This window comes from Microcaecilia unicolor, chromosome 13, assembly GCF_901765095.1.
Source record: "Microcaecilia unicolor chromosome 13, aMicUni1.1, whole genome shotgun sequence".
NCBI classification, from domain to species: domain Eukaryota; kingdom Metazoa; phylum Chordata; class Amphibia; order Gymnophiona; family Siphonopidae; genus Microcaecilia; species Microcaecilia unicolor.
The window spans coordinates 86,981,418-87,004,483 of NC_044043.1; the positions used below are offsets into that span (position 1 = coordinate 86,981,418).

At 42.9% G+C, this 23,066-nt stretch overlaps 1 protein-coding gene across 1 annotated transcript in view; it reads left to right on the forward strand.

Moving 5' to 3' along the window:
• The window catches only part of PER3 (period circadian regulator 3), an 84,354-nt gene extending 62,079 nt beyond the window's left edge, over nt 1–22,275 (forward strand). Inside the window, exons 5-10 of the mRNA XM_030222166.1 lie at nt 2,927–3,175; nt 7,090–7,829; nt 12,930–13,125; nt 14,999–15,179; nt 19,266–19,416; nt 21,533–22,275. Of these exons, the coding sequence (XP_030078026.1) occupies nt 2,927–3,175; nt 7,090–7,829; nt 12,930–13,125; nt 14,999–15,179; nt 19,266–19,416; nt 21,533–21,685 (1,670 nt within the window). The 3' untranslated portion in view covers nt 21,686–22,275. The remainder of the gene's footprint in view (nt 1–2,926; nt 3,176–7,089; nt 7,830–12,929; nt 13,126–14,998; nt 15,180–19,265; nt 19,417–21,532) is intronic.
• The last annotated feature ends 791 nt before the right edge of the window (nt 22,276–23,066 follow it).

Sequence of the window (23,066 nt, forward strand, 5' to 3'; positions counted from 1 at the left end):
CCTGAAAGATTTAAGAATGTTGGGATTTCAGAAACCCGGGAAACAGAGTGAGGAGAATCTAATTCCTTTTCAACAGATGTGCTTGATGAAGTGATAAAATAAAAAGTCTGGGGAAAATTTAACCCTCACAGGAGGCAAAGAAAGATGAGTGAAACCAGGCTGCTGCTCTGCTGGAGGAATAGTTACCATTGGAGCCATAAAAGCTTCTGGCGAAACAATGTGTGCACAAAACAGCTGATACTTCCTCAGTCTCTGAAGGAAAACCCGCAAGGCAGCTCCGATGACTGAAACAGCTCAGCAATAGGGGGAGAATGCTGCCAAACAGTGGCGTAGCAAGGGCGGGGCAGTGGGGGCGGTCCGCCCCGGGTGTCAGCCAACCACAGAACGCCACTGCTGCCAAGAAAGCCCCGAATGATCCTCAACAGGGCCATCTGAGTCTAGCTTAACTTGGAGCACTGCTTGACTCTTTCAGCCGACGCTGACGTTCTTTGAACAAGTTTTGCACCGGATTAAGCAGAATTCCCATAACCCCAACAGTTCTTCCCTACCAGGGTGAAAGTGGGGTAAATTAATCTTACCACTGTAGTCTTCTCATTCAACTGCTCTCCTGTCAGCAAAACAAGTTCACATAGAATCCAGAAGAAGCAAGGAGAGGGGGGGGACCTTGCACCACCAGGTTTATACCTCCCCAAGGACCTTCCCCTTAACTCCCGTGGCACCAGTCACCAACTGGTACAGGACTAGATAAAGGCATTCCTTCGGCTCAGGAGCTGCACAGCTATGCATTTAGCACCTGCTAGAGAGAAGAGTGGAGGAGTGGCCTAGTGGTTAGGGTGGTGGACCTCGGTCCTGGGGAACTGAGTTCGATTCCCACTTCAGGCACAGACAGCTCCTTGTGACTCTGGGCAAGTCACTTAACCCTCCATTGCCCCATGTAAGCCGCATTGAGCCTGCCATGAGTGGGAAAGCGCAGGGTACAAATGTAACAAAAATAAAATAGATACTATTGGAGATTCTACATGGAATGTTGCTACTATTGGAGATTCTACATGGAATGTTGCTATTCCACTAGCAACATTCCATGTAGAAGGCTGCGCAGGCCACATTGGTGATCTGCAAGGGCCGACTTCTACATGGAATGTTGCTAGTGGAATAGCCTGTGTACACAAACCAGGACTCTTAGCCACCAACTTCAAGAAAGTGCTAGAAACAGTTCACACCAGTATAATATAGCAGATATATAATTTATGTGTATAGAGTACCCTCAGATATGAACCACTATAACTGCAGTCAATGAATGCTGCTAAAAAGTGGCATAGCACTTCTTTCATTAGGTAACTCTAACAATTTTTTGGGAGAGCAAATTATGCTCGTTTTTTTTATGCGTCCCAATCACCACAGTGCTATAAAATCACTTGTTACTTTTAAAATAGTATATACTAGGTGAAAACTGTGCACTTATCTTTTAAGTTCTTGCCTCCCAGGCCTTGTTTTGTGGATTGCTTAAACAAAGAAAAGAAGCAACAAAGAAGGAGGAAGATAAGATCTATGCAGCCTTAACCCTGGTCCCTGAGGAAAGCAATTGAAACCCCGCGGTGTCGGGCAGTTCCAGGGGAAGGCAACTGATAAATGTTTCAGCAAGACAGTTCTGCCTGGGAGGCAAGAACTTAAAAGATAAGTGCACAGTTTTCACCTAGTATATACTATTTTAAAAGTAACAAGTGATTTTATAGCTCTGTGGTGATTGGGACGCATAAAAAAAACGAGCATAATTTGCTCTCCCAAAAAATTGTTAGAGTTACCTAATGAAAGAAGTGCTATGCCACTTTTTAGCAGCATTCATTGACTGCAGTTATAGTGGTTCATATCTGAGGGTACTCTATACACATAAATTATATATCTGCTATATTATACTGGTGTGAACTGTTTCTAGCACTTTCTTGAAGTTGGTGGCTAAGAGTCCTGGTTTGTGTACACAGGTTGTTGAATGTTACCAGAGACATTGATATTGTAAATTCGCTAGTGGAATAGCAACATTCCATGTAGAATCTCAAATAGTAGCAACAGTGGAGGAGTGGCCTAGTGGTTAGGGTGGTGGACTTTGGTCCTGGGGAACTGAGGGACTGAGTTTGATTCCCACTTCAGGCACAGGCAGCTCCTTGTGACTCTGGGCAAGTCACTTAACCCTCCATTGCCCCATGTAAGCCGCATTGAGCCTGCCATGAGTGGGAAAGCACAGGGTACAAATGTAACAAAAAAAAAAAAATACCGAATCGTTGGAGCTTCACATGTTACTATAAGGGACAGCACAATCTGTACTTCCTGTCTTGCAGATGACAAGGAAACAAAAATACAGAGCAGAGAAAAGTAAAATGAAGAACTAAGGGGTCCTTTTACTAAGGAGCGCAAATGGCCTGCGGTAGTGTAGACGCGTGTTTTGGGCGTGCGCAGAATTATTTTTCAGCGCACCTACAAAAAATGCGCCCCCCCCCCCCTTTTTTTTTTTTTTTTTGCCGAAACAGACGTGCGGCAAAATGAAAATTGCCGCGCATCCATTTTGGGTCCGAGACCTTACAACCAGCCATTGACCTAGCGGTAAAGAATCTGGGTGGTAATGACCTACGCTCATCAAATGCTACTTGGCACGTGTCCATTGCGTGCGCCTGAAAAAAATTATATATTTATCGGACGCGCTCCAAAAATGAAATTACCACAAGAGCTACGCAGTAGGCAGGCAGTAACTCAATTTTTGCGCACGTTGGGCGCGTGCAGACGCTTAACGCGGCTTAGTAAAAGGGCTCCTAACAATGTAGAAATATTTATGCTACTTTGACTAAAACTTTTTTTTTTTTTGTGTATATGCATTGACCTATTTCTTGTTTTCTCCCCCCCCCCCCCCCCCCCCCCCCCCCCCCCCCCTTTCTAGAAGCCACTGCCTTAGAAGATTCAGTGGTGGGAAGCGAGCAGGTTCTGATGCAGTCCGTCAATGCAGCAAGTTCCAGCTTAGCCCCTGAGGAATTTATGCAGGTGGGACTCACAAAGGAAGTTTTGTCAGCTCACACACAGCTAGAGCAACAGAACTATGTGGACAGATTCCGCCAGCGAATTCTCCAGTCTCCATACCGCAGTTACCTCCAGCAAAGCAGCAGGAGTAAAGAATTTTCCCAGGAGCAAAGTAGGTACTTTTTTCTTGTATTCTGTACGTGTGAGGTGAAAAAAAAATTGGAACCAAATATTTTTTTTTTCTTTTTTTGACTTGCTCAGTGTCTGGAATGTTTATATTGTATACAATCCTAGGGTCCTGGTACAGGACTGAGGTTCTGTCAGGTAGTGTAACTGTCTAGGAGAAATGGGTAATAACCTAATGTAGATTAATCTGCACAGTTGAAGTTTAGATTGGAGTGAAGAAAGATAGTTTAGTGGAAGACCAGAGGGGAGCATGTTGTAGTCCTAAACGGGAGGTTGAAGGGATTGCATCACATAAAGGCCCATTTGATATAGGTTATGGAGAAGGGAAGTGAGACATTCTAGGTCATGAGTCTACATCTATTTGTCCGCATGTGCGGCGAGAGCACGGTTTTGTTTGTTCTTTTAATTAAAATGCAATAAAGGTGTCCATACTCTGCAACTTGCCTTGCTGCAGCCAGGAGCATTGCAGGTTCCTGGCTTCAGCAGTCGTATAGCAAGCATCGTCGGGCCTGCTGTCTGTTAAAGGGGCCAGTGTGGGAATCAAGACACCTCCTCTCAAAGCTCTTCTGGGGGTCTCTCAGCATCTCAGGAGGGGCATACACATATGCAATCTAGATGTGTAAATGTTTGCTGTTTAGATAGTTCTAAAATGACTTCCATAATGTCTCAGTTTAAGATGATTCTAGAGGACTGGGCACTTAAATGGCAGAAAGCGTTTAATATGATGCATGTGGGAAAGAGGAACCCGAACTATAAAGTTCCTCATTAGGAGTCACCGACCAGGAAAGGGATCTAGGTGTCATCGAAACCCTATGCTAAGTGTGCAGCGGCGGCTAAGAAAGGAAATAGAATGTTAGGAATTATTAGGAAAGGAATGGAAAACAAAAATGAGGACGTTATAATGCCTTTGTATTGCTCCATGGTGCGACCACACCTCGGATATTGTGTGCAATTCTGGTCACCGCATGTCAAAAAAGATATAGTGGGATTAGAAAGGGTACAGAGAAGGGCGATGAAAATGATAAAGGGGATGGGATGACTTCCTTATGAGGAAAGGCAAAAGTGGCTAGGGCTCCTTAGCTTAGAGAAAAGACTTCTGAGGGGGGAAATATGATAGAGGTCTATAAAATGAGTGGAGTGGAATGGGTAGGTATGAATCGCTTGTTTACTCTTTCCAAAAATACTAGGACTAGGGGGCACACAATGAAGCAACAAAATAGTAAATTTAAAACAAATCGGAGAAAATATTTCTTCACTCAACGTGTAATTAAACTCTGGAATTTGTTGCCAGAGAATGTGGTAAGAGCAGTTAACTTAGCGGGGTTTAAAAAAGATTTGGCTGACTTTCTAAAAGAAAAGTCCATAAGCCATTATTAAGATGGACTTGGGGGAAAATCCACTGCTTATTTCTAGGATAAGCAGCATCAAATATATTGTATTGTTTTGGGATCTTGCCAGGTACTTGTAACCCTGGATTGGCCACTGTTGGAAACAGGATGCTGGGCTTGATGGACCTTCAGTCATGTATGTTCTTATGTTCTAAGTAGAATGGGGGGTATTGTGCTGGCCATCATAGAAGGTTGCCCCACAATGCAGAGTTTTTGGGGTTGATATTCAGTCTGTGGTGGTAAACAGCCACAGCTGAGTTAACCTGAATATTCAATGCCAGAGCATGTCTTTCCTCTAGCATGTAATGTCTAGGTCAATGTGGCAACCTGGCAGCTAACCACATACTGACCAATATTCAGACTAGTGCACGGTTTCAGCTGTCCTAACTTTATCTGCCCACTTAACTGGTTAGCAGACTGAATATCACCAGTAAACAGTTAAGGGTTGGCTTTGTCTATGCTCCACCCTTTGACTGTTCCTAGCCTTGCCAGTTAGTGCTTTGGCGGTCAGAGGGGATAGTCAACAGCACTATCCAGTTAAGTGCCGCTGAATATCCAGGAATGGCCAGCTCAGCAGGGGTTAAACCTCTTTGAATATCAACCCCTTTCTTATGTATGCATTTGGTACCCTTATCTTTCATGCACCACACCAGGTACTGAGTCTATACTGCTAGCAGACAAGCAGTACTTATCAAAAGAACGGCTGTCTAAAGGAGTAAGGAATTAATCAAAAAAGCTTGAAAAATGTGATTCTTTATCCTGAATTTAAATATAACCAATATGAAGGACTCTGGAGGGAGCTGGTTCTGTAGGTGATATGCAACAACTGAGAAGGTTTGAAGGAGAGAAAACTGTACCAGAGGACAGCTGCTGAAGCTTATATATATATATATATATTTTTTTTTTGTTACATTTGTACCCCGCGCTTTTCCACTCATGGCAGGCTCAATGCGGCTTACATATTGTATACAGGTACTTATTTGTACCTGGGGCAGTGGAGGGTTAAGTGACTTGCCAGAGTCACAAGGAGCTGCCTGTGCCTGAAGTGGGAATCGAACTCAGTTCCTCAGTTCCCCAGGACCAAAGTCCACCACCCTAACCACTAGGCCACTCCTCCACTGTTGCTACTATTTGAGATTCTACATGGAATGTTGCTATTCCACTAGAAGTCGGCCCTTGCAGATCACCAATGTGGCTGCGCAGGCTTCTGCTTCTGTGAGTCTGACGTCCTGCATGTACGTGCAGGACGTCAGACTCGCAGAAACAGAAGCCTGCGCAGCCTTCTACATGGAATGTTGCTAGTGGAATAGCAACATTCCATGTAGAATCTCCAATAGTAGCAACATTCCATGTAGAATCTCCAGTAGTATCTATTTTATTTTTGTTACATTTGTACCCTGCGCTTTCCCACTCATGGCAGGCTCAATGCGGCTTCTATGGGGCAATGGAGAGTTAAGTGACTTGCCCAGAGTCACAAGGAGCTGCCTGTGCCTGAAGTGGGAATCGAACTCAGTTCCTCAGTTCCCCAGGACCAAAGTCCACCACCCTAACCACTAGGCCACTCATATTGGCCAGCAGTACATGGAAGCCTTGAGGGGTTCTGAATGGTTTTAAAACCTAATTTTTAAAAAGTGTAATTCTGCTACAGAGCTACTTTTGTTATTGTTGAGGGTAATGTTATAGTGGGGCACCCCCCCCCCCCTCGAGTAAAGTAGGTGCACAATGTCAGCACCCGTATAGCTAAGTAGGTAAAGATAGGATTACCTTTTGTGTGGTTCTGTTAGTTCACTTACCTATACAGGCAGTGGCACTGAATATGGCTGGTGCCCACGTAACCGCTGGCTTTTCTTTGACTGTGCCCATAGACTGCCCTGGCACTAATTGGGCTGTGCGATGGCAGTCAGAGCCAATATTTAATAGCACTGCCTGGTGAAGTGCCGCTGAGTATCATCAGCTGAGACATTGAGCATGGTTTAAGGAGTGTAACAGTGTAAAGAGAGTGAGGTCGTTTTTTCTTATACTAATCATACAGTCTATATTGAGACGCTACGCCAGCAGACAATCATAAAGGTCTTTATTAAGACCACTCAACCTCAAGATCCATATTTTGAACTACAAGGATCATCTAAGACCACTCTACCACAAGGATCATCCAAGACTCCTGAGGCAGGCCTGTGGCCGAAACACAGTTTGTCGAGTCATTTAATAAAGTGGTATTCTGAAATCGTATATCCCGTTTCCCTGGAGTCATTGGTCCACTTCCCACTCACTTTACACTGTTACATTTAGGTGGATTACCTTCTGCATGGTTTAAGGAGACAGAAGCCTTTCCTGCCCGCTAAAACCACTCTGAATATTTACCCCATTGTTTTTTAGTGAGGTTGGTAACTTACTTTAATACCTTATTGAGAGTAAAGAAGATAAATCTGCTTTTGTGTAGGATTTGTAAAGAGAGTTTGTTGAGTAATCTTATATTTCTCAGTAAATAGCTGTCTTGTTTGTTCTGCTTTAGGAGATCACTCTTCCAAGCAGTCTAGCACAGCTGGGCATAGAAAAGGGAAAAAGCCTGGCAAACACAAACGACCGAAACCCCTGGAGTCATCGGACAGCAATGGGTCCTTTCGGAACTGTCCCCCTCGCATCAGAAAAACAAGTCCCGTCCAACAGTCACCTTCAGAGGGGTCTCATCCTAGTCCCTCAAACATGGCCTTTCCTCCTCCTAGGATGATCCCAATCCAACCAGCATACTCCATGCCTGGATTTCCTATTCCTTCTATGACCACCATGGCAAGGGATTGTGCTACTTCATCAGCTACACCAGGATCTGCACCTCAGTCAACCCTGTCCTATAATACGCAATCCTTTCAAACATTTTCTGCTCCATATATGGGTCCAGTCATGACAGTCGTCTTCCCTAACTATCCTGTCTATGCCCAAATGAACCAGCAGGTGCCTCAGCCTTTCTTTCCGCCTCAGTATCCCTGCTCCAACTCATACAATTTCTCTGCGATGCCTGGCACCCCTCCAAGCATGCCAACCCAAGTTGCCGCAGACCTCATAGATCCACCCTCTTGGGCATCCTCCCATATATCTGCTGAGAGACAACTGGAAGACCCAGGTATAGATCCTTCCTTGTTCAGTAACTCACGTAGTAGTTCCCCACTGCAACTAAACCTACTTGAAGAGGAGTTACCAAAATCTTTGGAACCTGTAGATGGTGTTGAGACGGAAGAGCATGTGGAAGTCAAATGTGTGAGTAACTGATACTTGGATAGTGCATGTCAAAGTTCTGCCATTCTTGAAATTGATTTTGCTAGTTCAGGTAGTTTTGAGAGAGTTGCAGCGGAGAAAAAGGATGGAGAGGTTTTATCACACTCGTATACAAACTGTAGTATATGCGCTGTTTGCCTATGTTGCTCACCAGGATCCAAAGAGCCTCTTAAAGCAGAGGTCTTAAATATCAACTTTCCATTTCCTGGGCTCTGCAGTTTTTTTTATATTTTTTATTTTTATTTTTGTTACATTTGTACCCCGCGCTTTCCCACTCTTGGCAGGCTCAATGCGGCTTACATGGGTCAATGGAGGGTTAAGTGACTTGCCCAGAGTCACAAGGAGCTACCTGTGCCTGAAGTGGGAATCGAACTCAGTTCCTCAGTTCCCCAGGACCAAAGTCCACCACCCTAACCACTAGGCCACTCCTCCACTGTTGCTACTATTTGAGATTCTACATGGGATGCTGCTATTCCACTAGAAGTCGGCCCTTGCAGATCACCAATGTGGCCGCGCAGGCTTCTGCTTCTGTGAGTCTGACGTCCTGCACGTACCTGCAGGACGTCAGACTCACAGAAACAGAAGCCTGCGCAGCCTTCTACATGGAATGTTGCTAGTGGAATAGCAACATTCCATGTAGAATCTCCAACAGTAGCAACATTCCATGTAGAATCTCCAATAGTAGCAACATTCCATGTAGAATCTTCAATAGTAGCAACATTCCATGTAGAATCTCCAATAGTAGCAACAGTCCATGTAGAATCTCCAATAGTATCTATTTTATTTTTGTTACATTTGTACCCTGCGCTTTCCCACTCATGGCAGGCTCAATGTGGCTTACATGGGGCAATGGAGGGTTAAGTGACTTGCCCAGAGTCACAAGGAGCTGCCTGTGCCTGAAGTGGGAATCGAACTCAGTTCCCTAGGACTAAAGTCCACCACCCTAACCACTAGGCCACTCCTCCACTGTTGCTACTATTTGAGATTCTACATGGGATGCTGCTATTCCACTAGAAGTCGGCCCTTTGCAGATCACCAATGTGGCCGCGCAGGCTTCTGCTTCTGTGAGTCTGACATCCTGCACGTACCTGCAGGACGTCAGACTCACAGAAACAGAAGCCTGCGCAGCCTTCTACATGGAATGTTGCTAGTGGAATAGCAACATTCCATGTAGAATCTCCAACAGTAGCAACATTCCATGTAGAATCTCCAATAGTAGCAACATTCCATGTAGAATCTTCAATAGTAGCAACATTCCATGTAGAATCTCCAATAGTATCTATTTTATTTTTGTTACATTTGTACTCTGCGCTTTCCCACTCATGGCAGGCTCAATGCGGCTTACATGGGGCAATGGAGGGTTAAGTGACTTGCCCAGAGTCACAAGGAGCTGCCTGTGCTGGGAATCGAACTCAGTTCCTCAATTCCCCAGGACCAAAGTCCACCACCCTAACCACTAGGCCACTCCTCAGATGATCCTTTTATTTATTTATTTTTTTTGCAAATATTTTTTTACTGTTTCTTTCTTTCTTTCTTTCTTATTTATTTATCATTTTCAAAATAAACATTTACATAAAATAAATGTAGGAAAATATAAAAGAAAATGTTTTGTCCTTTAAATCAAGGAACAAATTAGAAATTACATTGTTACTTAGTCCCCAATATATGATCAAGATACAAGGAAATTGTACAAACAAACTGAAAAGTTAATTCTTTAAACAGAATATTTTGTGAGGGTAGAGTCCATTCCCTGCTGTTTCTGTTTATTTCTATAGTGCTTCTAGACATACACCACGCTGCCTACATACATATGAGACGATCGCTGCTTGACAGTTTATAATAGAAATTTCTATCCTTTTTCATCTCATGATGCACTTACATTGTGTTAAAATTATTAAGACACACCCCCTACACATGGTCCAGCATTTTACTTATTTTGTTTGGCTTTTGCTCACACCTTTTTCAGTAGTAGCTCAAGGTGAGTCACATTCAGGTACTCTGGATATTTCCCTGCCCCTGGAGGGCTCACAATCTAAGTTTGTACCTGAGGCAATGGAGGGTTAAGTGACTTGCCCAAGATCAAAAGGAGCAGCAGTGGCATTTGAACCGGCCACCTCTGGATTGCAAGAGCGGTGCTCTAACCACTAGGCCACTCCTCCACTGGCAACATTCTGTGTAGAATCTCCAATGGCAGCAACATTCCATGTTCCACTGCACTAACCACTAGGCCACTCTTCCACTAGCAACATTCCATGTAGAAGCCTGCCCTTGCAGATCAGCAATGCGGACGCGCAGGCTTCTGTTTCTGTGAGTCTGACGTCCTGCACGAATGTGCAGGACGTCAGACTCACAGAAACAGAAGCCTGCGCGGGTTGCTGACCTACAAGGGCAGGCTTCTACATGGAATGTTGCTAGTGGAATAGCAACATTAACATTCTATGTAGAATCTCAAATATTTATTTAGATTTTGCTCACACCTTTTTCAGTAGTAGCTCAAGGTGAGTCACATTCAGGTACTCTGGATATTTCCCTGCCCCTGGAGGGCTCACAATCTAAGTTTGTACCTGAGGCAATGGAGGGTTAAGTGACATGCCCAAGTTCAAAAGGAGCAGCAGTGGCATTTGAACCGGCCATCTCTGGATGTCAAGACCGGTGTTCTAACCAATAGACCACTCCACTCCCACCCCCCACCCCCACACATGGTCCAGCATCTTTCCATCCTGTCCCTTCTCTAGCTGGCATCTTCCCTTGTCTTTCTTGCCCCCCACCCTCATATACCTTTTAAAAGGTTTTGTGTCTCTATCGGTCAGTGGCAGCGAGCAGCGATTCATACAGCCTGCTCGCACCAACTGCAGAGCCTTCTCTCTGACGTAACTTCCTGCTTCTGCATAGGCGGGAAATGTTAGAAGGATCCGGGGGGGGGGGGGGGGGGGGGGGGTGAGCAGGCTGTTTGAATCACTGCTCACCGCTGCTAGAGACGAGAAAACTTACTCTGTCGTGGCACAGATTAAGCTGGCTGAACTCCCGCGGCACACCGGTTGTAAAACACTGGTTTATAATCTATTCAAGACAAACAGTGCACATGAGATTAGGGAGTTTGATTTATTATTTGATATTCTGGAAATACCTTAAAGCCGCTCTGTTTTTAAGTAGTTTCTCACAGATTATCATAATTTAAACCCCTAATTGTACAATTATTCCAATTTCTCAGTTCAACTCTAATTGTTATTATACATGGTTGACTATAAATGGTTACCTTTTTGTGTCTAGCATTCATATCCATATTACATATTATAATACTCCATTCTCAGTTACTTTATTACTACTTAATGTATACTATCCCACATCACTTTTTCTACTGTTAATTACAATACGTTGTTAGCCACATTGAACTTGATCTATTGGGATAATGTGAGATATAAATGAAATAAATATGCGTAAACAGGTTTAAAAACGGCCTCAGAAGCTGGTCTTTTGAGTTAGGTATGTGCCTTCTGTTTTGCTAAATACATACTTTGTATTCATATGGAAAAAAAGATGGAATCAAAACAACACTTATCGGTTCTTAGACAGCAATTCCAGAAACGGGGAAATAAGGCCAGTACCGGGTGGACTTAGGTCGGTGGGCCAAATATTGCAAAACAGGGCAGTCTCTTATGGTCTGTCCTGATTATGGAAAGGTCTGGAATGGGCTTTAACGGCAACTCCAGTGATTGGGAAGCAGGCCCAGTGGTCTGTGACCTGAGAATAGCAGGGACAGATCAAGAATTAAGTATGCGTTAAAATTTTGTGTTGGGTTCATATCACATGTTATGAGTGTATCTTAGAGGGGAAGGGGAGACGGCTTAAGGTTGATAGTGATAACATTGTTGGCTTACTTGTTTAATCAGGTACTGACAATGAATGTGATTATGCTGCAACCAAAATTAGAAAAGCACTCTTCCATGATTGTGTGACTGCGCCACGATGGAGTGTAATCTGCCGGGAGCGGCAGGTGTGGCTTTGGCTGCTTTATTGAGCAGACTGGATGGACCTTGCAGGGGGTGTATCATATCATATAAGTACCCTGCTTTATGTAGATCAAGAGGGACTAGGTAGAAGGTTTCAAAAAGTTGCATCTCTTCTGGGCAGAAGAAAAAATCAAAATGTATAGAAACTGCATTTTAGCTGCCCAACTGAGTTATTGGGAAAGCATATTTAATATATTACTGTGGGGGAAAAAAACATTTAACTATGTAGGGCTAGTGCTGGGCAGACTTATACGGTCTGTGCCAGAGCCGGTGGTTGGGAGGCGGGGCTGGTGGTTGGGAGGCGGGGATAGTGCTGGGCAGACTTATACGGTCTGTGCCAGAGCCGGTGGTTGGGAGGTGGGGCTGGTGGTTGGGAGGCGGGGATAGTGCTGGGCAGACTTATACAGTCTGTGCCAGAGCCAGTTGTGGGAGGCGGGGCTGCTGGTTGGGAGGCGGGGGTAGTGCTACGCAGACTTATACGGTCTGTGCCAGAGCCGGTTGTGGGAGGCGGGGCTGGTGGTTGGGAGGCGGGGATAGTGCTGGGCACACTTATAAGGTCTGTGCCAGAGCCGGTGGTGGGAGGCGGGGCTGGTGGTTGGGAGGCGGGGATAGTGCTGGGCAGACTTACACGGTCTGTGCCCTGAAAAGGACAGGTACAAATCAAGGTAAGGTATACACAAAAAGTAGCATATATATCTTGATGGGCAGACTGGATGGACCATGCAGGTCTTTTTCTGCCGTCATCTACTATGTTACTATGTTTATAATATCCATCCTTCTCTAGTGCAGTTCTAAAACTGCATAAGCATTGTGGAACCATAGTGAAGATCCATTAAAGGCTCTGGATTGAGTAGCACGAGTTAGAGAAGAGAGCAAAACGGGAGAGAAAGAAGGACAAATGAAGAAAAGGTGAAGAGACAGAAAAAAGACAGCAGAGGAGAGAGAACTAACAATTTTCAGATGTCACTTTTTACAAGTTGTGTATTAATACAGATAAGTTAGAAACAAATGGGCATAAAATAGTTTGGATGGGTAGCAGTTGACGTTAGTTCATTTCTTTACTATCTATCAGGTTGATGCTGCTGAAGATGGTGGGAATAAGGACAGTCGCTCAGCATCCGGTGAACTTTTCGACCTCCTCCTCCTGCGAGAAGACTCGCAGTCTGGTATCGGTTCTGCAACATCTGGCAGTGGCTCAGCTGAATCCAGTTCTTTAGGCTCTGGATCCAGTGGTTCCAGTTCCAATGAGACCTGTAGAAGTGGCATAGGTAGGACAAGGCTGAGCTTTTTCTAGTAATCTCCCAAAAGGGCTACACTGTGTCAGACCAAAGGTCCATCTAATGCAGTATCCCGATTCCGACAGTAGCCAGTCCAGGCTACCTTTACCCAACAGGCAACCTCGGGTAAGAAGGTGGTCAACTCCCATCATAAACGAGGCCAATACATGCTGCTGGTGGTTCTCTCTTCCCCCCCCCCCCCCCTTTCATGGCTGGCATACATGGCACAAAGTGAGATCTTACAGCAAGCAATATGTGCAGCTCATATAGGGCCCCTTTTACAAAGATACGCTAGCGTTTTAGCTAGCGTTTTTAGCGCACACTAAACGGGTGCCCATATATTCCTATGGTTGTCTCTAGTGTTTAGTGCACGCTAAAAACATTATTGTGCCTTTGTAATTGTCCTCCATAGTAATTGATACAAACACTACAGCTCCCATGCAATTAATGATAGCAGCTTTATAATTTGATGTTTCTAAAGGATTTTTAAAAACATATTTTAAAGGAAAAATATGCACAAGTGGGCTCCGGACCAGAATTAATGGCCAAGGGTACACATCAGTCAAACAGTTTTATTGCTGAAATGCCTCAGGTGTTTTCTAATCTAAAACTGATTTACCCATTATTTAAATAACCTGGTTTTGTAACAATTTGAGAAGAATTGAAGGGAATTTGAATGCAATTTGCAAAATTACATTTAGTAGTGAGAATGATAAAAACTTTTCCCCACTACCTGCCTCCAGCTGAACAGCAATTACAGCATAAATAGTTTTAGAACATAAATCCCCCTCAGTTTGAGATATAGATCAACAGAAATTCCTCATCTGTCTGGGTTAAGTCCTTCGAATTTGTCAAACTATTTTGCTGCTTTCTGGTCTGCTTTCGTTTGCTGTAAAATTCATTTAAATTCATTTTTATTTTTTAAATTGTTGTGTCATCTTGAATATTGTGTTCAATTCTGGTCGCCGCATCTCAAAATAGAAATAGTGGAATTTAGAAAAGGTAAAGAGAAGGGAGACGAAAATGGTAAAGGGGATGGGACGACTTCCCTATGAGGAAAGGCTAAAGCGACTGGGGCTGTTAAGCTTGGAGAAAAGACGGCTGAGGGGGAGATATGATAGAGGTCTATAAAATAATGAGTGGAGTAGAACGGGTAGACGTGAAGCATCTGTTTACGCTTTCCAAAAATACTAGGACTAGGGGGCATGGGATGAAGCTACAAAATAGTAAATTTAAAACGAATCGGAGAAATTTTTTCTTCACTCAACGTGCAATTCAACTCTGGAATTCATTGCCAGAGAATGTGGTAAAGGCGGTTAGCTTAGCGGAGTTTTAAAAAAAGGTTTGGCCGGCTTTCTAAAGGACAAGTCCATAGACCGTTATTAAATGGACTTGGGGAAAATCCACTATTTCTGGGATAAGCAGTATAAAATGTTTTGTACTTTTTTTGGGATCTTGCCAGGTATTTGTGTCCTGGATTGGCCACTGTTGGAAACAGGATGCTGGGCTTGATGGACCTTTGGTCTTTCCCAGTATGGCAATACTTATGTACTTATGATACAAGGCTTTGCTCAAGGCATAAACAGAGACGTTGATATAGTGAAAAAAAAGGTAAAATAAATCACAGTGTTCTATTAAATTAGCAAACTTTGTAATAATAAAATAACTTTTTCTCCCCTCACATTTAAGAATTCATCCTCTTCTCTCCCAGCCACTCTGGCCCAAGAGTGCTAGGGCTCATTGTCTATGTATTATGATTCCAGTTCCCATGCCATTCCCTCCTGTCTCACCCTACCTGTAAGATGACTTTGAAAGTGGTTGTATTGCATTTTCTCGTTTCTCTTTTTATATTCACGCTGTAAAGGAAGGAGTATCAGCAGCAAGTATTTTGCTACTAATGATTCCTCTGAGCCTTCACAAAAGGGGAGGAAGCAACAGGAGATGGAGGAAACTGCAGCTTTCCACAAAGCAATGGGAGACTCTATCTGGACTATGATAGAATGCACACCATCTGCTATCATGATGACTTATCAAATACCTAAGAGGTAAGAAGCAAGAGCTTGAATGGGTGGTTGATTGGTTATTTGATGCTGTGTCTTATATCAACATGAAAAATGTTAGAGATTAAATTTTCTCTAACAAGCAGGATATAATACGCTTTTATGTGGGTGATGTCATCCCATGGTGCTCAAAAATAGAAATATAATTTTTATGCATGACATTATCTTACTATAATCCATATTCATACAAAATATACATATGAAAGTATGGATATATGCATATATTGCTCTATTTATAAAGCATTACAATGTTTTTTTCTGTGCAACATATTAACACTGCGATTTTTATGTATGATATTTCATTTTAATTCATATTCATATCTTCAAATTTTAAAGCTTTATATTCGTCTCGTCTCACAATTTATATATGTAATATAACTTTTATGTTTTGTGTTTTGATGTTTTAAATTAATTAGTTTTATGTTTTTAGACCCCTGATGAAGGCTTTCTAGCCAAAACACGGACCGTGTAGGGTCCCAATAAACTTTCATTTGGTGCTCTTACTACCGTGGTTTCAGAAGTGGTCATTTTTGGACTTGTTGGCGTTCTTCCATCCTTGTGTGGTTTTTTTGATCCCATGGTGCTCACGCAGAAATGCTCTCCAGCTAACTTTTAAGAATGTTACACCATGCAAACACACCCTCTCTTCCCGCAGTCATGCAGGACCTAGATAGTTTCCATTTTTCTATGGAGAGAAGTCGGTCACTTTTGCTTTCCTCAGCTCACATAAAAAATTTTTCTGTGGGTTTTTTTTCCTTTTTTCCAATTTTCTTCTGTCCAACATACAAGTACTGTCATCTGCCGTGCAGGGCTATTTACAAATCCTCTTTTTTTTTTAATTTCTCTATAAAGCTTTTTTTTTTTTTTTTGGCATGTCTAAGTGTCCTGTCCTTTCTGCAGCCCATTTAAGCCATATTTAGGCCTAAGGCACCTAGTCAGGTAAATTTTCAAAACTGAATCTTAATTTCAGTGTGGCTATCTTTCCCGACATATCCCAGAAAATATTTCCCAGTGGCTTTAAAGTTACCAGGTATAACGGGACCTTAATCTTCATAAATACTCATAACTGGAGTCTGCAGTGCTTGGGACCTGATCAAGCTACCTCATGTGTTCACAGATGTCAAAAAGAGAAGTCAGAGGTTGAGAGAAACAGTGCAAAATTATTTTTGGTACAACTAAATTTGGTCCATCTGCATTAGAAACACCGGGAACTGCATTGGATATTGGGGATACTTTGACATTGAGTGTATCAGTCACTCTCAACATGAGCATCAATAGAAACCATCAGAGTTGGTTATCCTCCAGATCCCTCCAGAGAGAGGATTTGTCCTCATCAGCGCTGAGAGACCGAGGGGACCAAGATACTAAATGTCGGTCGGAGGCCACAGCACACTGACATTGGTCCCCTTCGAAGTGTAGCACTAAGGTCATTGTTGTCCTTGAAGCAATTCCTGACTTGAGGACAGTTAAACTTCTTGGCATTGTGGAGAGGGTGCAAAAGGTTCCAAAGAGCGGAGACATAGCTTCCGATACACTTCGTGCCTCGGGGATATGGCCACTCTGATGAATGAATTGCTCCAGTCTTTGTCAATGGTAACCTTCAAGGAACAGCTCATGAAGAATTTGAAGATCATTTACAGGATTTCTTTGCTCGGCATGAAGCTATAGCTTTGAATGCATCGATGCTGAGGCTTTTGAGCCATTATAGCCAATTCTCTAAACCTATTTACTGCCTACAGGAGCTGCATTGATTTCGAGGCCTCAAAAGGTCATTGGGTTCAATGCAGACTCGCCAGTGTCTATCTCCAGCCCATTGTGGAAGAAAGTTTCCTTGGTGCACAGAAGATCCCCGGTGTCTTAACATCACAGGCCCAGGCCTAATCAGAAGTCAGTAGCTTGAGGCAGGCAGAGACTCAAACATCTCCTACGGTCAAAGTCTGAGCGCTTCTGGGTATCTGAAGAAGAACCAGGTCTTCTCGGAGGAGGGATCCATTGGTCTGCCTTCATATTCCTCCCCACCACATGAGAGAAGTAAATCTCCCCCGGAGGAACAATGATTTTGTCAGGGAGGTGGCTAACTCTTATTTTTTTTCCATTTCCTTTAGAGACTGAGAATGAGCTCATGACAGAAACTTTGGACATACCTCCCTGTACAGTAGGTAAATAAGAAGGCTGACTGTATATAGAATTCAGAAGACTCTAGGATTTGAGAAACCACAGTTGCATCACCATGTCATAGTGGTCAAGCCAACTCTCAAAAGAGCCAGTAATATGAAAACTCATTTCTCTGAGCCCCCTGGAGAGAGAAGCAAGGACCTTGGAATCTGTAGGTGAAGAAATTTTACCAGCATGCTGTGTTTATAGTCCACATAGCTGCTTACCAGCTGTTCATGGACTTGTGGAGTATTGTGCATAGTGTGGAGGAGTTTGATGATACTCTTTCCCAGTAAAAGGCTAATGAACTTCTGTCAGCTTGTAGTCAAGAGTATGGAAACGTGGAAGAAAGATGGTCCACACAACTTACTTGGACTCGTTTAAAACTCTCTTCAGGCCTACTCCTGGCTCAATCTCCTCTTTCAGAAGGTAGTATAGTGGAGGGCAGAGAAGATCAACTCTCGAAGGTATAGGTATCTTCTACTCTGTTTTTATCCTCCCAAGCAACTTACAGTCCTCTCTCCTATCCAAGATGTCAGCAAGACCAAAAGTCCCAACCAGCTTCCCAGTCAAAACCAGGTCCAGCAGAGCATAACCTCAATGTCCATAATAATTCTGGGTGACCTTCCAGTGGGAGGGAGGCTGAGGTTTGGTTTTTTTTGTGTGTGAGTGTGTGTAGTTCTGGGTGACCTTCCAGTAGGAGGGAGGCTGAGGTTTGGTTTTTTTTGTGTGTGAGTGTGTGTGTCTTTTTTTTTTTCCAAGCATGGTGGCCCCTTTTAACCTCAGACCGTTTGGTTATAAAATTTGTCCAGGTAGGTTACTGTCTGGAATTGGACTTCATTCCTCCAGATTATCTACTGAGAGCATCAAGATTAGGCTTTCAGCATCAGGAATTTCTTAAAGGATCTCTCCCCTCTTAGAGGCCAAAGCAGTTAAACCAGGGGAAAAAGGGAAGGGATTTTATTCCATTTACTGCGTGGTCACAAATAAAAAAGGGGGTGTTTTCTTCTCTTCTTGGATCTAAGGACCTGTACGAGTATCTGGCCAAACAAAAGTTCAGGAAGTTTCCTTGGGCACCCTAAAACCCATGATACAAGGAGATTGGTTATGCTTTTTGGACGTAAAGGATGCTTATACCCACATCATTTGTTTACAGTATGCTTGATATACCGCTTTATGAGGGGATGCTCTAAGTGGTTTACAAACTAAAGGTTTAAAGACAGGAACACCGCCATTTTAAAGAAAAGCAAGGGAAGGAGAAGGGAGGGGAACAGGCTTTGTACTTCATCTCCACCATGGGCTAGGACAAAAAGGAGAAGCAGGAATCCAAAGAATCCTATTTCAAGGGCCAATAAAGTTAGGACATGGTGAAAGCTAACTGAAAAAGGTAAGTTTTGAGGTGGGACCTAAATTTCAAATAATAAGGTTCATTATGGGATTTGAACCTGGGTCTTCTGATTCCCCTCTAACCATTAGGGTAGGCTACCCCTCTGCTCTGCATGGACACCTGTGTGGCCGTTTTATAAGATGGACGTTCATATGCTGCCATGCAGAGGTCCATGTCCCTTGTTTTCCCATTCAGAATTTGGATGTTTCAGTTCGTAAAATGGATGTTTATGCTGGAAGTTTCCAGCACATGGTATTTTAGAACCGACTGTATCCTCTTCTAAAATACATGCGAGATGGACATTTTTTCCTAAAATGATGCTCCAATGGTAAACAAGTCTTTCAATAAAATCCTTAAGAGCAACAGGGGTTTCCTTTTAGACGTGATTGAAAGACTTGTTTACCATTGGAGCATCATTTTAGAAAAAATGTCCTTATTTATTTTGTGAGTCTGCAGATACTGGGTGTGGATATATTTTGAGGGGGGTGGTATATAATTGCCAGTTTCAAATACAGTGCTTTTACTTATAGGGACAAAGAGATGTTGCTGAAAAAGGATCTGGAAAAGCTGAACATTATGCGACATAAACAGCCCCACTTCAGTGATGAGCAGAAAGAGGAACTAGCAGAGGTGCATCCATGGATTCGGGACTGCAGCATCCCTCAAGAAATAAATACCCAAGTAACTATCCTTTTATAGTCTAATTAATCTGTAGGTGGTAGGGTACAACAGTTAAGCAGCTTGGATAATAGATGAAAAATAAAAACATGAGAATAGCCATACTGTATCAGACCAGTGGTCCATCTAGCCCAGTATCCTGATTCCAACAGTGGCCAATCCAGGTCACGAGTACCTGACAGAAACCCGGGTAATAGCAGATAATGCTAACAATCCCAGGGCAAGCAGTGACTTCCCCGTATCTTTCTCAGTAACAGATTATGAACTTTTCCTCCAGCAACATGTCCAAACCTTTTTTTAATCCGAGATATGCTAACCGCTGTTACCATATCTTCTGGCAATGAGTTCCAGAGCTTAACCATTCATCATTTAGTCTTATATCCCACTAACACCTTTTCAGTTCTAAGCAGTTTCGAAGCATCTTAAAGGGGAGTAGAAATCGGGACAAGCAGGAATCTAATTCTAATACATTTTCTATATAACTTCATTGAGTGTCCTCTAGTCTTCATACTTTTTGAAAGATTAAAAAATGGATTCACTTTTCCCCTTTCTGTTTGTAGACCTCAATCATATCCCCCGTCAGCTTTCTCTTTTCCAAGCTGAAGAGCCCTACCCTCTTTAGCCTTTCCTCATTTGAGAGGAGTCCCATCCCTTTATCGTTTTGGTTACTCTTCTTTGAGTCTTTTCTAATTCCGCTATATCTCATTTTGAGATACGTCGACCAGAATTGAGCACAGTACTCAAGGTTAAACCGCACCATTGAGTGATACAGAGGCACTTATTTATTTTATTTGTTACATTTGTATCCCACATTTTCCCACCTATTTGCAGGCTCAATGTGGCTTACATAGTACTGTAATGGCGATCGCCAGTCCTGGTATGAACAAATACAAGGTGTTATTGTGGTAGATTACGGTTCATGTATGGTAGATATATATTGGGGAACTTAGGGAGGAAGAGGGAAGTTTGGGTGTGTCCATTAGGATCTTTGGTTTTGTTGTGTTGCAGGTACTCGGGCCTTTATGTTGGGTCGGTGGGGTATGCATTTTTTTTTATTTATTTTTGTTACATTTGTACCCCGCACGTTCCCACTCATGGTAGGCTCAATGCGGCAGGCGATGGAGGGTTAAGTGACTTGCCCAGAGTCACAAGGAGCTGCCTTTTCCGGGAATCGAACTCAGTTCCCCAGGACCAAGGTCCACCACCAGGCCACTCCTCCACTGTTGCTACTATTTGAGATTCTACATGGAATGCTGCTATTCCACTAGAAGTCGGCCCTTGCAGATCACCAATGTGGTCGCGCAGGCTTCTGCTTCTGTGAGTCTGACGTCCTGCAGGACGTCAGACTCACAGAAACAGAAGCCTGCGCAGCCTTGTACATGGAATGTTGCTAGTGGAATAGCAACATTCCATGTAGAATCTCCAATAGTCGCAACATTCCATGTAGAATCTCAAATAGTATCTATTTTATTTTTGTTACATTTGTACCCTGCGCTTTCCCACTCATGGCAGGCTCAATGCGGCTTACATGGAGCAATGGAGGATTAAGTGACTTGCCCAGAGTCACAAAGCTGCCTGTGCCTGAAGTGGGAATCGAACTCAGTTCCACAGTTCCCCAGGACCAAAGTCCACCACCCTAACCACTAGGCCACTCCTCCATATATGTTTCTTGCCTTCTGGAACAGGTTTGGTTTGTAGTTCTTTTTGGAAATTTAGGTGATCGTACGTTGTTTTTACTATTTTTGGCAGAGCGTTCCATAATTGTGCGCTTAGATAGGACAAGCTGGATGTATACGTTGATTTATATTTGAGTCCTTTGCTGCTTTGGGTAGTGAAGATTTAGGTATGTTCGTGCTGATCTTGTTGTGTTTTCTGGTTGGCAGGTCTATGAGGTCTATCATGTAACCCGGGGCTTCACCATAGATGATTTATAGTATTCTTGGTCTTATTTACCATCCCTTTCCTAATAATTCCTATCATCCTGTTTGCTTTTTTATATGAAGCTTCAAAAAGTTATTTGCAATTTTAAAAAAATGTATATATAACTTGGCCAAGTGCACTGAACTAGACAAATGACATATTTCCAAAACAATACAGTGTCATCTTATCCTTTCAACAGGGGTGCATCGCATGTGACAGCAGAGCGGAGGATTGTGAACCTTCAGTAATAAGTAACGGTAACCCAGCAGCAGATGGCCATGATGTTTTGGAATCTGATCAGCGCTTTAGTTCTCGCTCAGAGCTCAACTATGTGCAGATCTTGGAGACTTGAATGTCATTGTACCTACTCTTCTGTGGAGTTCCGTTGTTTGAAAGGCATTTGCAGCATACAGTCAAGACTTTTTCAGTGCTGCTTGTAATTATTTTTGTTTCTGAATTAACCAAGAGGTTTGACTTTTTCCGACGCCAAGAGTTGTTTCTAAAAGACTTTTGTGCCAACACTTGATTGGGCCATCTTGGTGGTTTGTAGTGTTGTCTGATGTTTAGCACAGAACTTGTGTTAACTTATTTGTTTTTCCTAAGGATGGAGATTTTTTTAATAAGTTTCCAAGCAGGTTTTATGAAGACTTGGTTTTTTTTAGTGTTTTCACAACTTTTTGTTGTGGTCCCACCTTACTGCTCTATGCACTTAACTTTTAATCTGTAAATACTTGGTTTAGTTAGAAAAATGTTCTCAATATATGTTCCACTGTGTTCACGTTGACAGTAGTAAAGGAAGCAAAGAATTATTTGATTAAATAGAAACAGGATGAAATGGGGGCATATTCAGTGTGTTTACAATTTTTATAGCCTTAGTTTGTATTTTCTCACCTGCTTCGTGATTTATCATTTTTTTTCTATTAAAATGTTGATTAAAAAAACTGTATATTGTCTGGCAGGTCATGAGAGTTGTGAGCCAAGCTTGCTTTTGCCTTATAGGCCTCATGAGTGTAGTATGAGATGTGTTCTAGAGCTGATAAGGGAAATGGGACTTGATATACTGCCTTTCTGAGGTTTTTACATTTAAAGCGATTTACATATATTCAGGTACTTATTTTGTACCGGGGGCAGTGGAGGGTTAAGTGACTTGCTCAGCGTCACAAGGAGCTGCAGTGGGAATCAAACTCAGTTCCCCAGGATCAAAGTCCACTGCACTAACCACTAGGCTACTCCTCCACATAAGGACAAGAGAAGTTGCCTTCTTGTCGAACTAAGGGCCCTGTTTACTAAGCCGCACTGTAGGTGAGCTAACGTTTTTAGCGCTCGCTAACACTAAAGACACCCATACAAATGGGTGTGTCTAGCATTAGTGCACGCTGAAAACGCTAGCATGTCTTAGTAAACAGGGCCCTAAGTTTGCAGTCATCGTATTTTCACTTTCTGTACATACTAAACAGCACTAGCTTTATTTCAACTACTGAAGTTGTCATTGAAGCTCACTCCAGCGCAACCAAATGACCAGAATCTGGAAATAATATCTTAGAGACCTTTTTTTTCCATTTTTACTTATAAACAGTTGTTATTGAAAGTTTAAATGTGCTCATACAAGAATAACGGTCATAGTTAATGATCAGGATATCTCACCACAACATATATATCTCCCTTCCTTAACCCCCCCCCCCCCCCCAACCGTCAGTGTACAGCAGATGTTTAATATTCTCAGTAACAACTAA